The sequence below is a fragment of the Carassius auratus genome, chromosome 1 (assembly GCF_003368295.1).
Source record: "Carassius auratus strain Wakin chromosome 1, ASM336829v1, whole genome shotgun sequence".
Taxonomy (NCBI): domain Eukaryota; kingdom Metazoa; phylum Chordata; class Actinopteri; order Cypriniformes; family Cyprinidae; genus Carassius; species Carassius auratus.
Window position 1 is genome coordinate 17,722,190 of NC_039243.1, and position 15,607 is coordinate 17,737,796.

Here is a 15,607-nt window from a genome sequence, read left to right on the forward strand (position 1 = left end):
TCTTGTCTGCATCTGCTCCAGCGGTGAAACAATGGCGGACTGGTGACCGCTCACTCAGGGAGGGCTCTAAGGTTGAGACACCAGTCCAGTCTGCTGAAACGCCACTGTCAATCAAACTATCGTGGGAGGGGCCTGTTTTGTGATGTCACAAAGACAGGCATCTGAGATCGGCTTTGATTTGACAAATGGGTAAAAATTTGAGACTTGGGTCTCTGCAGAGCAAAAGTGGACGTTTATCACCATGTGGGTGTTTTCAAACTGCTGGGTGTTTCTGAATCATGCAATCTAAATTATCCCCCTTAACCCAACCTCACCCCTAAACCTAACATCACTATTACATCAACCAATTAGGTATCATGGTGTAAAAACACCTTGATCTGGTAACTCCCATTACTTTCCTGCAGAAGATTTTAGTAGATAAAAAAAAAAACACACTGTGGATTTTTATCATAGGGCGGTTGTGTACACACCCTGCCAACACATTCAATTCAAAGTACTTGTAAAAGTGCATTTAGTATCATTTAGTAGTTTAAAACTTTTGTCAGGTTGCCTTAACTTGATTTCAAGTGACCGCTGATACATTTATATAACAAAACAGCTTTGCCATCACAGAAGTAAATTACATTTTAAAAGATATTAAAATAGACTATTACTAATAAATTTTAATGTAAATTGTAATATTTAACAATATTACTGTTTTTATTGTACTTTTTTAAACAAATAAAAGCAGCCTCGGTGAGCAGAAGAGACAAAATCTTTAAAATTCTTAACAAATCCAAACATATTGCTTGTTTGCTGATTTATAGAAATGACTTGATGTCACAAGCATATGGACCTTAAGCTTATGTTTCTTTAAGACAACATGTGCAAATAAGAGTAAAATAATATATAAAAATAAACTCAATCAAAAATGTAAAAGTACACTTCATTTATTTTGGCGCTCAAAACAAAGCAAGATTATATAACTGAAGTGTTTTGTAGATGCATGGTACTAACATGTCTGTGCGCATACACAATGGTAATAGCATGATATTTTTTGAAGTACATTGTAATACCTTGTAACACATAATGTTAATACCACCTGAAAGGATCTTTTTTTTTCCCATTGTTTAATAGAAATCCACAACAAACACATCTGCAACAACATTAATCTGAATCAAGTATTACAGTTGTTGGATCTGTGCCACTGTTACAAATAGATACAAAGATATTTTTGGCAAAACAATCAGTATAAATGTAATCATCAATGGGTAGAAAAACAAAGGCACTAGTATTGCCACATTCAGTGATTTGAGTGAATTTCCAGTGGCAAAAATCCTCACTGCTTAATTTATATATATATATATATATATATATATATATATATATATATATATATATAAATCATTTTGTTTTTAAACTAGAAGTATCCAACTAGTGTACAGCAGGCTGTAAAATACTTCAAGGAAACACAATATTAATGTTTTGAAGCTGTAACACTGAGAGATGGAGATGCTTGCAATGTGTGATGGACTGTAAAAGATCCATAAATGTAGCACAAAGCTGCAATTCAAGCCACACAAAGCAAAACCAAAGAAAAAAAATCCCAACCCCAGTCCCAATTTATCCGAATCACACAAATACATATACATGTACACTTGGTGTACAAATGAACTAATATAATAAATTAGCATTTTTAGTTTTTAGTCCTAATTATCAAAGATCTTCATATTTCTGCAGATATCAATGGATGTAGTGCTGGCTTTTATCATTCTTTAAGCTTAACCAGTAGCGCGTTAAGGCATAATGCAAACCATGCAATTGCGTAGGGTACTCTCGGTACTCAGTGTTTTTTTTTCTCAGTCATAATCTCACATAAAGCTACTGAATGGCTTCAGAACACCTGGAACATCCTGCACAAAATAAACCACATTTATGATATCTAAAGAGAATATTTCCACCCCATTTAGAAACTTTAATACTTTCTCTTTTTGTGTTCCATGGATGAAAGTAAGTCATGAGTTTGGAACAGCATGTGGATGAAAATACAGTTGACAGATGACAGAATTGTGTGGTGAACTATCCTATAAAAATGTCCTTAATATAAAAATAATATCATTTAATTTTCTACTTATTAAGAATATAAGTAGTTGGCTGGCAATTCAGTAATCTTCTGTGTTAAATGTCAGAATTAAAATAAAACTGACAGAAATGGTAGAACATCTGCCAATTTATTGGTGGAAAATATGGCCTTATTATTTCTTTGCTCTTTGGTTCACATCATAAAACCAGCAGCAACAATGGCAGCTCTGTAAAAGCCCATTAATACACTCAGTAACTCATCTGGTTAATCTGACCTATAAAACCTTTTTCTGTAAAAGCATAGACATAAAAAACCTGGGTAAATTTCGCTCAGCAAATGTTTAGGTAAAATCTGTCATCAGTGCTCTTGCAACGAAATGTGCTCACAGTTCTGAAGTGCAGGATTATACATCGACAGTGTTTAGTTGAGTCGTCAAGTTCTCCATTTCCTTAAGGATCTTACTTTTCCTCTCCACTCCAGTGTAGGAACAAACAAGCACGTCTCTATGGATGGTGGTAGTATGGGTGAAAGAGTCTCTCGGGGGCACAGATGCTAAGCGCTGAATGCGTGTGAAGCAGTAACCGGGGGAAACGGGAGGTAAAATATGCCACGAAGCCATCAGGGACTTCACCGAGAGCAGTTTGAACCTCTGGTGGGAGCTCATGATAATGATGTTTCTGTTAAAAACATTAGAAGACAGGTTAGGCATTATATTATATTATATTATATTATATTATATTATATTATATTATATTATATTATATTATATTATATTATATTATATTATATTATATTATATTATATTATATTATATTATATTCAAAAGTCTGGGTCAGACTGATTTTTTTTTTTTTTTAAGAAATTAACACATATTAAACATCAAAAGTGAAAATTCACAGAAATATGACATTTTAAAATATATAAAAACAGAAAACTGTTATTTTACATTGTAATATCATTACAAAATATTACTGTTTTTACTGTTTAAACGATTTTTTTACATTTTGATAAGAAACTTCTTTCAAGAAAATATTTTTTAAATCTTACGGACCCCTTTTGAATGATAGTGTATATTATAATATATTATCAGTGCAATATGAATTGTTTTTTTATGCGATTATTGACATAAAAACATAAAAGTTCTAAACACTTACTTTATTTCTCAGTGCTCTAAGTAGATCTCTCACAGAGTTTCCTTTATAGGTACGAAATCTTCTAAGATCTGCCAGATTGAAATAGTTTTATATTAGGCATGCAAATATATAGACATGCATGAACATGAATTGAAACATTTGTCATTTTATATACATTTAAAACATTCCACTTTTTTTCAATATTTCTGTCAAAGAAAAGTACAGTGGTAGCAGTGCTTACCAGCCTGCAGTGGTGCTGATATGTGCATCCTCCAGTTGGTTCTTACAACAGATCTGCCCGAGTTCTCCAGACGGGTCACTATACCGCTGTCTGCTGGCTCCTTCTCTATTCTGTCACTGACATCCTAGAGCCAAAAGAACAACTTCAGCATTGCACTTTCTCACTGTACACAATGAACACACAAAAACACACACCTGAAAGAACTGCAGCTGTTTCTCTGGGCTCCAAAAGAAGGGATGCTTGAGGATGGACGCTGCTGAAGGACGCGTCTCTGGTTCAGGACTGATCATCCGCTCAATCAGATCTCTGCCAATCACATCCTCTACAAACACCAAAACAGCCAGAAAACGTTAAGAAGCTATTCAAATATGAGTGTTTGAATGAAAAGAAATACACTGTGTTTTTTCGCCAACTGGCAACCCGGGGTGCCGAAATACAACTGGGTAAACTGGCAGTGGGCGGGTTTCACAAACCAAAACAAAGACCGACATTCCGGGCCAGAACGCACATTTTCAAAAGAGAATAACTGACTGTATAATTGTTTTTCAGATAAACAAATATGTTACATTAGCATGTTTAAATATCTGCAAACATACTATGGTATTTTCATGCTTTACTAGTATCAAAAACTTTAAGATCTGATTTATTCATTCACACTTGTTAATCAGCCAAGCAACACAGTTATTAGTTAAAATGCCAAATAGTGTTCAAACAATCGTATTTTGAAAACTGTTACTCATTAAAAAGATTTTAGATCTTATTTATCAGTAGGAACTAGCCAAACAACATAATTATATTAGTTAACGCTAAGAATATTTAATTAATGATACTGTGTGATTTTTATTTTTGGATGTACTATCCCTTTAAGTCAGTCATAACAGTGTTTAAACAAAACCGGACACTTCTACAAACGGAAAGTGCACATCCATATACTTCAAAATCATGCATGCACAAACCATGTATATCCTCCATAAAGTGGTCAAGGTTATAGATTCCAGAGAGGATATTAGCTTGACGCCGTAGAGTGTCACCAAACGGATGCTGTCCTTTGGACGTCACATAATAAAACACACATCCGGCCGAAAATATATCCACAGCACTTGTCTAAAGACAGAAAAATAGAGGGAAAATGAGACAAACTTATACAGAATATATCTTATTTAGCAAGTTTTTAAAATTCGGTAGACAACAGTATCTGTTTTTTAAACTGAACTTGTGACGTGTGTGTGTGTGTGTGTGTGTTTGTATGGTCGTACAGGGTTCCCTTTTGGAGCATTTATGAGTAATTCAGGGGCAATCCAGCCTTCGGTTCCTGGTATTCCAGAGCGTAGGCTGAAACTATGGCGACCATCTGGAAGCTTCTTGCACAAGCCGAAATCTGAGATCACCGCCCGGACTCGACCCAGTGCCCCCGGGAGAGAGAGCAAAATATTACGTGGCTTTAAATCCCTGTGAACTGAGCACGAGAGGAACACATTACAAATGAAGGTGAGTCCGTCTGCTTGCATGCATATGTACTGTCACTATCCAATTACTTTGATGGCACTTAATAAACATTTGTGCAATGCAACACTACCATGTGCAACTGTGATGCAATTTTAAGAAGTTACAGGAAGGAAGTTATGATTGAAATCGTTGCTATGGCAACAGTGACTCACCGATGTTGAGGGAGTGCAGGTGATTAAGGCCACACATGGTCTGGTCCAGCAGGGACACTGGGTTCAGGTCTGAATAAGGACAGCTTGGGTCCTCCACATACTGCATACCAAACAGAAAAACTCAATCAGAGTGCATGGAAACAAATCAGTTGTGATTATTATTATACAGATGAAATTGAATACTAAAAATGTACAAAAATACAGTTGTATTAGTAGTGCACAAAGTCTATTTGTGATCACAGTTATTGTCTTGCTTGTCAGTAGAAATCTTTAAAATGTGTTGTCAAATCTGTAACATGTGAAGTGTTTTGCATATTTGTCAGAGAATGAATCTTGAATATAAGTGTATTTTAAGTTGGATTGGCAGTTTGTTTTAAACATAAATCTAATTACGTTTTGTTATTGTTAAGTCAAATTGAAACTTTAAAAAGCATTTTTGTTAACTGAAATAAAGCTGAAATAAATTGAAAAATATAAATATTAGACATTTTTAAAGTATTAACATTACTAAAACTGAAATGAAAATAAGATTAATTTCAAGAACGTTTATTAATAACACAAAAAAAAACTGCATGGGATTAAAGACAAATTTTTGTTGTGGCTACATGGTTTCAATGTTGTTATTGTTAAAACTAAAACTTTAAAAGTGTTTTCGTTAATTGAAATAAAGCTGAAATAAAATAAAATATAAATATTAGATTAATTATTATTATTAATTAGAAACACTTTCAGTAGAATGTTAAGTGAAATAAAAATAAAGTAAAAAAACTAATAAAAGCAACAAACAAAAACTAAAATAAAATGAAAAATGAAAAAAAAAAATTCAACATATTAATGAATACTATAATAATAGTCTAATAATACTAATATAACAAAAAACTAACAAAAACAAAAACACTCCATGGTTTTAAGACACTGGCTGAATTTTCAATTCTAATTATAAAATTCTGATGTTCCTGCCCCAATGTAGACCAACTTTAAAAATCATGATAAAACAGTGAAAAACAGAAAGCAAATGAATACCACATTCAAAAGCACTGTTGTGTTTCTACAAACACACACACTCACTAAAACACACCTGCTGGAGTGTAGCGGCACATAGCTCTATGGCAATGTAAGTGAACTGTCTGTCCCGCTCTGTGCAGAAGTAACGGATGACATTTGGATGCTCGTCTGATTCTCGGAGGAGCTGAACCTCTCGCTCTGCAAACTCCACGCACTCTGGAAGGATACGCTTTACTGCCACACGCCGACCGTCAAAATGACCCCTGCATCCATAACAGTGGTGAATTAAGGATAAAGAACAACCAACCAAACCAAACAAACCAGTGAAAAACTAGCATCACTTTTCATAATAACCCACCGGAACACAAAGGTTCCCTCTGTCCCATGGCCCAACACCTCAACAGGACTGAAAGAGATTTTTCCAACTTCCAAAACGTCAGGCTGTTCACCTGAAGAATATGAGTTACACACAATTTAAAAAACACAAAGGCTTAAATTATAGTGAATTACATACATTCTGATTTGTAAATGAAATAAACTGCTTATTTTAGATAAAAGGAAAGAACAATAGGCCTCATTCATGAAATGCATAAAAAAAGCAATAATTTACTTAAAGGGGGGGTGAAATGCTCGTTTTCACTCAATATCCTGTTAATCTTGAGTACCTATAGAGTAGTACTGCATCCTTCATAACTCCAAAAAGTCTTTAGTTTTATTATATTCATAAGAGAAAGATAGTCTGTACCGATTTTTCCCGGGAAAAACACGACCGACTGGAGGCGTGACGTGTGGGCGGAGCTAAAGAATCACGAGCGCCAGTTGGCTTTTGCGTTGAGAGCGTTTGGAAGCTGTGACATTACCGTGAGGGAAAAACCATCATCCAAAACAAACCATGGCTTACAGTCAGATTCAGCCATTTATTTATGATCCAGAATCAGATCCCGAGGCTGAAACTGAACGAGAGCAGCAGCAGCAACGACTCGCACCGAGCGGGGCTCGAACCCGGGTCTCCGATGGGAGGCGGACGCACTAACAAGGAGGCAGAGATATTTGAAGCAGTTTTACTCACCACCTGCGGTTCCAACACACGATCGTGACCCTTTTTCCTTGGGATTGCATCATCCTTAAGAAATAAACGATACGCAAATCCGTCGTCAAACTGGGCCTTCTTTGTAAAACAAGCATCTTCGAAATGCAGGGAACAAACAAAAACACTTGCACAACTCTGTTGATGCTCTGTAAAAATAAACTCCATCCACTGGTCCCTTAATGCTGTTTTTTCTTTGGTTATCTGTGCAGGGTTGTCTTGCCCTGGCAACCAAAAACACACTTCTTTTGTGACATTTCGCGACGCTCTCGCTCTGATCAGTGATTGTCTGTGCTCAGCATCTCAGTGCTCTTCTATACGGGAGCGCGCGCTCTTCCGGGAGAAGTGCCTCAGGACCCATATAAGGAAATTCTGCTCCATCTAACGTCACACAGAGCCATACTCGAAAAAAACTTTCCGAAACTTGTGACACACTGGAAAGAGTATTTTTGGAACAGAAATACTCCTTCAAACGTACAACTTAATTTTTGAAACTTTGTCCATGTTTAGCATGGGAATCCAACTCTTTAACAGTGTAAAAAACTCAGTATGCATGAAATAGCATTTCACCCCCCCTTTAAGAATAGTTTGAATTTAATAGGTTTTGCACAGAAATTTGTTTTTGTGTTTCATGAATAAGGTTCAATAGTTGATATAGATATAGAATAGTTTCCGTACTTTGTGATTGAGCAGCTGTTGTGATTGGGGCGGAGTCTTTGCTTGAGAATGGCTGAGTTTGATTGGATGCAACAGAACTAGTCTTCTCTGAATGGCTGTTGTTGTTAAAGGATGAGGTTGAGGACGGAGTGTTGGGCTCTGTGGCAGCGCTCTGATTGGTCAACACCGGCAGGGGGTTAGAGTCCACTGGCTCTTCAGATCTCTGGGATTTTCTGACAGGCTTATCGAAAAGAAAAGAACGAGAAGTTTTATACTTGTTTATTTATATTATATACACACTTATGTGAAAGTGACGTGACATACAGCCAAGTATGTTGAACCATACTCAGAATTTGTGCTCTGCATTTAACCCATCCAAAGTGCACACACACACCATGAACACACACCCGGAGCAGTGGGGAGCCATGTATGCTGCGGCGCCCGGGGAGCAGCTGGGGGTTCAGTGCCCTGCTCAAGGTCACCTAAGTCATGGTATTGCCACCCGAGACTTGAACCCAAAACCTTAGGGGTAGGAGTCAAACTCTACTAGGCCACGACTTCCCGCATATTTATAGATGTACATACACATATAAGTATATAATAAATATTATCCACCTATATATTTATCCACCTAAGATGGTGTCACTACTAATAATAAACAAATTAATAAACAAATAAATTATATACTCATTAACATCAGAAGGCTACTTTAGAGGAACACTGATACTGATACTAATTCATTCAAAACACACTCTCTACTACACACCCTTTTGTGTGTTAGCAGGAAGGCAATCCAGGCTCCCAGCAGCAGTGTTATCACCAGCACGGTCATGGGGTCAGAGGTCAAGGAGTCTGGCAACACGGGGGAAGTGCTGGGCTTTGTTACCGGTGGCAACTGTGAACAAAAGATGACAAGTTTATGCTATGTGATTTTCATTGGCCTACAGCCAATCAGTCTTCAAAATCACAATTTATTTAACAATTTAATTTAAGGATGTACAGTACAGCTCTCAAATTAACATTATGAATTGGAATATAAAGCAAAAGTTACATAGGTTACTTTATTGATACCTTTATGTATAGATTGCTTCTTATGGTATTTTTATGGCATTATTACCTTTTTGACAGTTTTTGGAAAATAGCAGTGCAAACATTATACAAAATATCACTTTATGTGTTTTTCACAAAAGCAATAACATAATGCAGGTTAAATAATGCAGGCTTTGAACAACATGAGGGTGAATAAATGACAGACTTTTTCATTTCGGAGTCAACTGTGCATTGGACTCACAGGGTGAGAGGCAGGACGGAAAGAAGAACCAGAACCTTGAGGTGGGATGACATCACCAGAGCGCTGCAGATTCTCTGGGAAATCTCTCAACATTGTGGTGTGAGCCGAAGGAGGGACTTCATGGTGACCTACTCGCACACACACACACACACACACACACACAGAGAGAGAGAGATATTGACTAAATTAACATTAAAGGTAGTAACAAATAATATAATATAATATAATATAATATATTTTTGATTAATTATGTGTGATATATTGATTGTTTTTAATTAAACTTACATTTTTATATAATTAATATAATGAATATATGTTTTTGAATGAATAAAATGACATCATTATCCTGTGGCGAGTGGGGCGGGGCCGAGAGGCGTGGGAACGAGGAGTGAGGCCAGGTGTAGTGATTGGAGATGAGTTACACCTGCGCCCCACCGTCGGTATCGAGTCCCACGTAGGAGATGGAAGGATATAAAACTGGATCGACTATAGTGAAGGACGAGAGAGGACCAGGCCTGGGACATTAGTTTATGTGTTTGCTTTTTATTTGTGCGCGTCAGTCGCCGTGAGGGGCTGACGCGCTGTTTTGTATTTATTTTGAATATTAAAATTATGTTTTGATTGTGCGCCAGTTCCCGCCTCCTTCTTCCCGATGTATGTGGAGTTTTTATCGTTACATATCCATTTACAGATAAACATCGCTACTTTAGGCCAACAGTTTTATGAGCATAGGCCAATGGTTTCAGGTGATGGAGGGTATTATTATTCTCAAATATTCAAACCTCAGTCCTGAAACTTGTGAGCTAGAACTTAAACTGTGGGTGTTGCAGCATTGCATTTGTATTTATCTTGAATTACACATATTTAAGTATGCATGTGAGCGATACAAAAATAAATGCATTGAAGAGCTGGCCATACCAATCAGCAGCCACTGATTCTGCAGGGAGCTGCTGCTTCCCGGTGGATATTTCACATCAGTGCTGGGTGTAATCTCACACTCGGGCCGCCCATTACCCATTGTGACGCCAGCTGTGATTGGCCCCTCGATGCGTGCAAGAGTGAGACCTTTTGGCTGATATGGAAACAGGATAAGGTTAATCAGAAGTCAATTTTACGATTGGTTTTGAATACTGGAGAGCAGAACTTACCACAATTGCCACACCTTGATGCACAAGAGAGGTAGAAGCATACAGATGAGAGTCCGTCTTGCCAACATAGAGAGTAGGACTATCAAAATATACACACACTATATTACTATAAAATAATACTTTATAATAAGGTAGTCAATTGACTTGTTGCATAGTGGTGAGTTAATGATTTATAAGATTTATAAGATTTATAAGTTTAAGATTTTTTTTTTAGGTGAATTATCCCTTAAAGAAAAAAACTGTAAAACTGTCTTACACTAGCTGAGTCTTAGTGCTGTGGTTCTCTTTTGTGAACTGGTAGGCCCACTTCATGGTGTGGGACTGTGTGTTTTCTGCAGTGAAGGTCAGATAACGCAGGGTTTCTGTTGCGACTGTGAGATGAGGAGCTCGCCGCAGACTGTCCTGACTCCACAAGTAAAACCCCGCCACTGGAGAATCAAACTTCTGCATCCACAAGACCTCACCAGAGTCCCGATCGACAGTAACCACCAGGCCGTCCCCACTGGATGCAAAGTGTGACATCTCTGTGATACATAGACACATGCAAATTTGATGAAATTGAAAAATACCCCTAAAATACTTACAAATTCACAGATTCAATAGACTGGCCAGTGCATGCCTGATAGGGAACCTACTATACTCATATTTTTTGTCATCATAGAGAGGCGCTGAGTAGTCATTGTAGGTGGCATTCCAGCGGAGCTCCTGAGTCTTTGTATCATACATGGTGATCATATATTCTGCAGACATACACAGGGAAACATGCATTACAACCAATCAAAAGTGTGCGGTCAATACGATTTTTTAAAAGTTTTAGAAAAAATATAATGCTTACCAATGCTGCATTTATTTATTTATTATTAAACATGTATATTTATAGATTATTTCTATTTTTAATATAAAATATTTTGATATATTTTAAAATGTAATTTATTTCTGTGATTAAATTAAGCTGAATTTTCAGCATTCTTCAGTGTCACATGATCCTTCTAATATGCTGATCTGATGCTCAACAAACATTTCTTATTAGTGTTGTGCCGCTTAACATTTAAAAAAAAATATTCGGATATTTTTATTTTATAATTTTTGTCTTTACTGTTACTTTTGATCAATTAAACACATTCTTACTGAATGAAAGTATTACTTTATATGTGTGTGAGTGTGTGTGTATTATATATACACATGCAATTCAGGAATGATTCAAAGACAAGGTTTATGTATATGTGTTCGGACCTGTGCGACCAATGAACAGCAGAGGGGCAGAGGGGCAAATGGAGTTTGAAGAGGAGGTGCTCAGACTCGTCTGTTTTTCTCCTGTCTGAGGATCAACCACAAACCAAGTATCCTGTTTTTTACCTGGGAAAATATACATAGAACAATAAATAAGAGTGTACTCTTGGAGCTTTTCACAGATCATTTTATGAACATGCTATCATGGTTCCCACTGCTCAGTCAAACAAGTATGTCCATGACTTTTAAGCTTTTATTAATTTCCATAAACTTTAAAAGATCACACTGGACAAGAAATCACATTTTTTTTCATATAAATGTCCCTAGAAAACCATCGTTACCACAAAATGCAGATATCAAACACAGATTTCACCAAAAACATTACGAGCAAATACAAATGTGTTTGACATTACCTGTGTAGAGCACCCCATCGGAGCTCCTGCAGGGAGAAGACTGGACCAGTTCTGGAATAGTGAACGGGAGTTTCTGCAGAGAAGATTCATAAAACTGACTGAGCTGTAACTCTGGCAAACACACTCGCACCCCTGCGTATGAGACTCACCATCAGACCCTCTTTGCGCTTGCCACCGAGTACATACAGACTGCCATCATTGGGATCTGGCAAAAAGCCTGGCCTTCAAGAGGAAACAGATAACTTTAAAGTTGGATCACAAAGAGTGGGCATTACATACCAGAATGGTGTGAGACCTGAGTGCAATTTTAAAACATTAACTAAATTGGGTTTAGTAATAGTATACAATAGCGATGTCATTAATAAATGTTGATTCAGAGAAAAAGCAAGTTATCACAGATTCATTAAAGATCAAGACACTGACCCTAGTAAGATGTGTTAGATTTTTTTATGTATTAATATTTTATTTTATATTATATTTACTACTTATTTCAGCAAAGATGCATTATGCGGATCAAAATTGACAATAACAGGATTTATAATTTTAAAAAAGATTTCTATTTCAAATAAATGCTGTGTTATCTGAATTTTCTATTCATCAAAGAATGCTGAAAACAATGTGTGATGGTTTCGTGTTATATTTTAAATATTAAGCATAACTTATTTCAAAATGAATGTGACACTGAAAACCAGTAATGGTAGATGAAAAATTAACTTTTGCAATCAAATTTTAAATATATTTTAAATTTAAAGTGAAATAGAAAAAAAAAAGTTTATTTAAAATAGAAATACTATTTTACAAATTTACTGGTCTAATATATCTAACATATTTTTTGGTGAGCAAAAGAGACTTTAATTTTATTTTTATTTTTTTATCTTAATGAGCCCAAATGGTAGTGTACATTCATTCAGTTTCTGAAGCTGTTAAACACTTACTCTTGGAAATAAGTGGGAACCTGTATGATGGGATCTAAGAGAGAGAGAGTAAAATGGTTAAAGTTGTTTGGCAGATATTAATTCTTCAATTACACTACTCTTAAAAATATATAATGGAATATTTTTTCCCCTTTAAACATTTCTCTTAATTATACAAAACAGCACTACAATATAATAATATTCTTTCTATCATGATTTTTCATAATGCACATACACAGACACACACACCTTCTTTCAGCGTCCATTTAATGTCTCCTGTCTGTTTACTGACGGCATGCAGACTTCCATCCAGTGTAGAAACAAAGAGCAGAGATTCTGGGAGAGAAACTGAACTTCCTCCCTCACACTGAAAGAGAAACCAGTAAAACATTATTTCACACTCCACACTGCAGATATCAAATTATTTTAAACTAATCGCTACCTGATATGTATCCAGAAATATCCACAGTGTGTGTTCTCTTGAGACTGAGTGCGTGCGTGTGTGTGTGTGTGTTTTTTTTAATCACATTTAGCTTTATATCTAATATGTCTGAACTCCAACATGTCTATAAGAGTTAGATTCAGGGGGAGGGTATAGCAAATATGTTATTTACAAAGAAAAAAAACATATGAGGTTCTCACTACTATAGCTTCGGAGGATCATGTGTGTTTGTGTTAGAGAGCATGGTTGACAGTCAACGGCTATTAACCAGGATATCCTTCTTAACACCACTCCTATATTTACCAAAAAACTGCCTGACAATATATGACTGAGAAGATGTGGATGAACAACTCTGAATGAGTCAATATCACTCAACTGTTTGTCATGGTTCTGAATATCATTTTTTAATCTAGTCACATATTTAGTTCATTACAGTAAGATTTCTATCTGACCCACAGAGTCCATGTCCACCCTGTATTGTAATAAAGTTCACTGTAGAACTTGCAGAAACATTGCAAAACTGCCTTGATCCACTAAAAAACAGCAGTACAAAAGGTATCAAATTTACTTGTAGGATGACAACATTAAGCTGTTATATCATTGAGGCATACAATCATTATTTATTTTAGGGGATACAATAGTTTGAATTTAAAATTATTCATCCTGAGGGCATAAAAGAACAGTGCTATAACCTCAGGTCAAGCATTATAACACATGGGCCAGTAGGTGATTCAAAGAAATGATCTAATAGCATCACCTAACCTAACACTGACTGAACACTCTTTTCTCACACATTCACAGTAATAACACACACAGGCGCGCGCTCTGGGAACAATACGTCATGGACTGCGCGAGCTCTCCAGTACAAAGCCTATTAAGCGCTCGCATATGCATGTCTCGTGGTCAGTTTCGGGTAATGTGACACTATTGTAAAAACTCAAACTGAAATGAGCTTTGAAAAAATTAGACTCGTATTTCCAGCTTTAACATACATGTTGCTTGAATCTGTCAACTAATGAAAGAGTCGGTCTTTTGAACCGATTATTTTTAATGACCCGTTCGAAACGAGTCACTGTAACGTTACTGTACTGGACAGTTTTGTTTAGGTATAAAACTGTGAGGGTAGTATAATGTGCTAAAGAAGATCATGAAAAAAATAATAGTAATTTTATTATTATATAATTGTACTTTTCAATATTACCATATCATTACAAATATTTACCAAATATGCAATTTCCTAAAAAATGGCATAGTTACCACATATTTAATACAGATGCAACCTACAGTACTACAGTAATCCTTTGATAATCTAAAATTAAAACACCAACAATTTCACTACAAAATGAATATTAAACGCTGCGGAGGGTACCTAAAGAATCTGTGAATCGGTTTTTAATAGGTTCGTTCAAACCATCCTAATGAATCGATTCGCCAAAATGAATCACTCGCACGCATTATTCATTATCATTCTCTATATACTATATTACTTTATTAATTATAATAAAATAATATATTAATAACGAATAATAATCTGTAATTCATGTTTTATTTTTCTTGTTTTATTTATTACTTTTTAATTACCATTCCAAGAACCCCAGAGCACCCCGCCTCTGCTTATCCAAAAATAGATCGACACATATCCCTGTCCCCGTGCATTCCCTGTGGTGACCAGCAACATAAAGTGGTAAACACATGAGATCAATTTCCCCGTATTTACCTGTGACACTATTCCAGCGAAGCAAAGCAACAGCAGCAGCAAATGCCTCCAGTCCATAATTTCTCCCTGAATCGGACAGGTCCGTCTGAGGTTGAAGTTTTGGCGTGTTCTAGGTCCGTGTCAGTAAATATACACTAAGGTCGAACGGGCTCAAAACTTCTCAAACAAAACGCCATAATCACAAAGTTTCGGAAAAAACTTCACAGCAGCATATTCAGTCACTTACATTACTGCTAGGGTTCATCATATGTCTGCTACATGCCAGACAACAGATCCTATATTATGATAACAAATATTGCACATTTCCGCGTTGGGACGGAACTGGTGATGTCACTCAAATCAAAGACCATACAGTACAAAACTAGAAGGCACGACCATCTTTGTTTGATTGACAGCGCGTCTGACCAATAGTGTCTCGTTGCGCTGTGTTGAAAGGCGGAGTTTCGAGAAAACTGGATGTCATTTTAAAACACGTGGAACAATAACAGTTTGGCCCTGACAAATGATGACAACACGGCCTGTTCTGTCTCTTCTTCTTTTACTTTCGAAGTTCAGCATAGAATATTCTCTCTGCTTCTTAAAGTGGGCAAAAGAAAAATTTCTGCAACT

The 15,607-nt window shown here is 36.2% G+C and overlaps 1 protein-coding gene across 1 annotated transcript; it reads right to left on the reverse strand.

Annotated features, from left to right (window-relative positions):
* Positions 1-913: 913 nt before the first annotated feature.
* On the reverse strand, positions 914-15,352 carry ern2 (endoplasmic reticulum to nucleus signaling 2). Its single transcript, XM_026259658.1, has 22 exons — positions 14,999-15,352; positions 13,089-13,206; positions 12,861-12,894; positions 12,075-12,147; positions 11,926-11,998; positions 11,516-11,638; positions 10,918-11,022; positions 10,539-10,806; positions 10,283-10,361; positions 10,053-10,206; positions 9,135-9,262; positions 8,610-8,738; positions 7,865-8,084; positions 6,458-6,548; positions 6,173-6,362; positions 5,095-5,194; positions 4,693-4,892; positions 4,393-4,540; positions 3,631-3,758; positions 3,437-3,560; positions 3,217-3,284; positions 914-2,739 (listed from the first exon to the last, which is right to left on the reverse strand). Exons 1-22 carry the CDS (start codon positions 15,053-15,055, stop codon positions 2,566-2,568), a joined length of 2,784 nt encoding a protein of 927 aa, XP_026115443.1. The 5' UTR covers positions 15,056-15,352; the 3' UTR covers positions 914-2,565.
* Between the last annotated feature and the right edge of the window lie 255 nt (positions 15,353-15,607).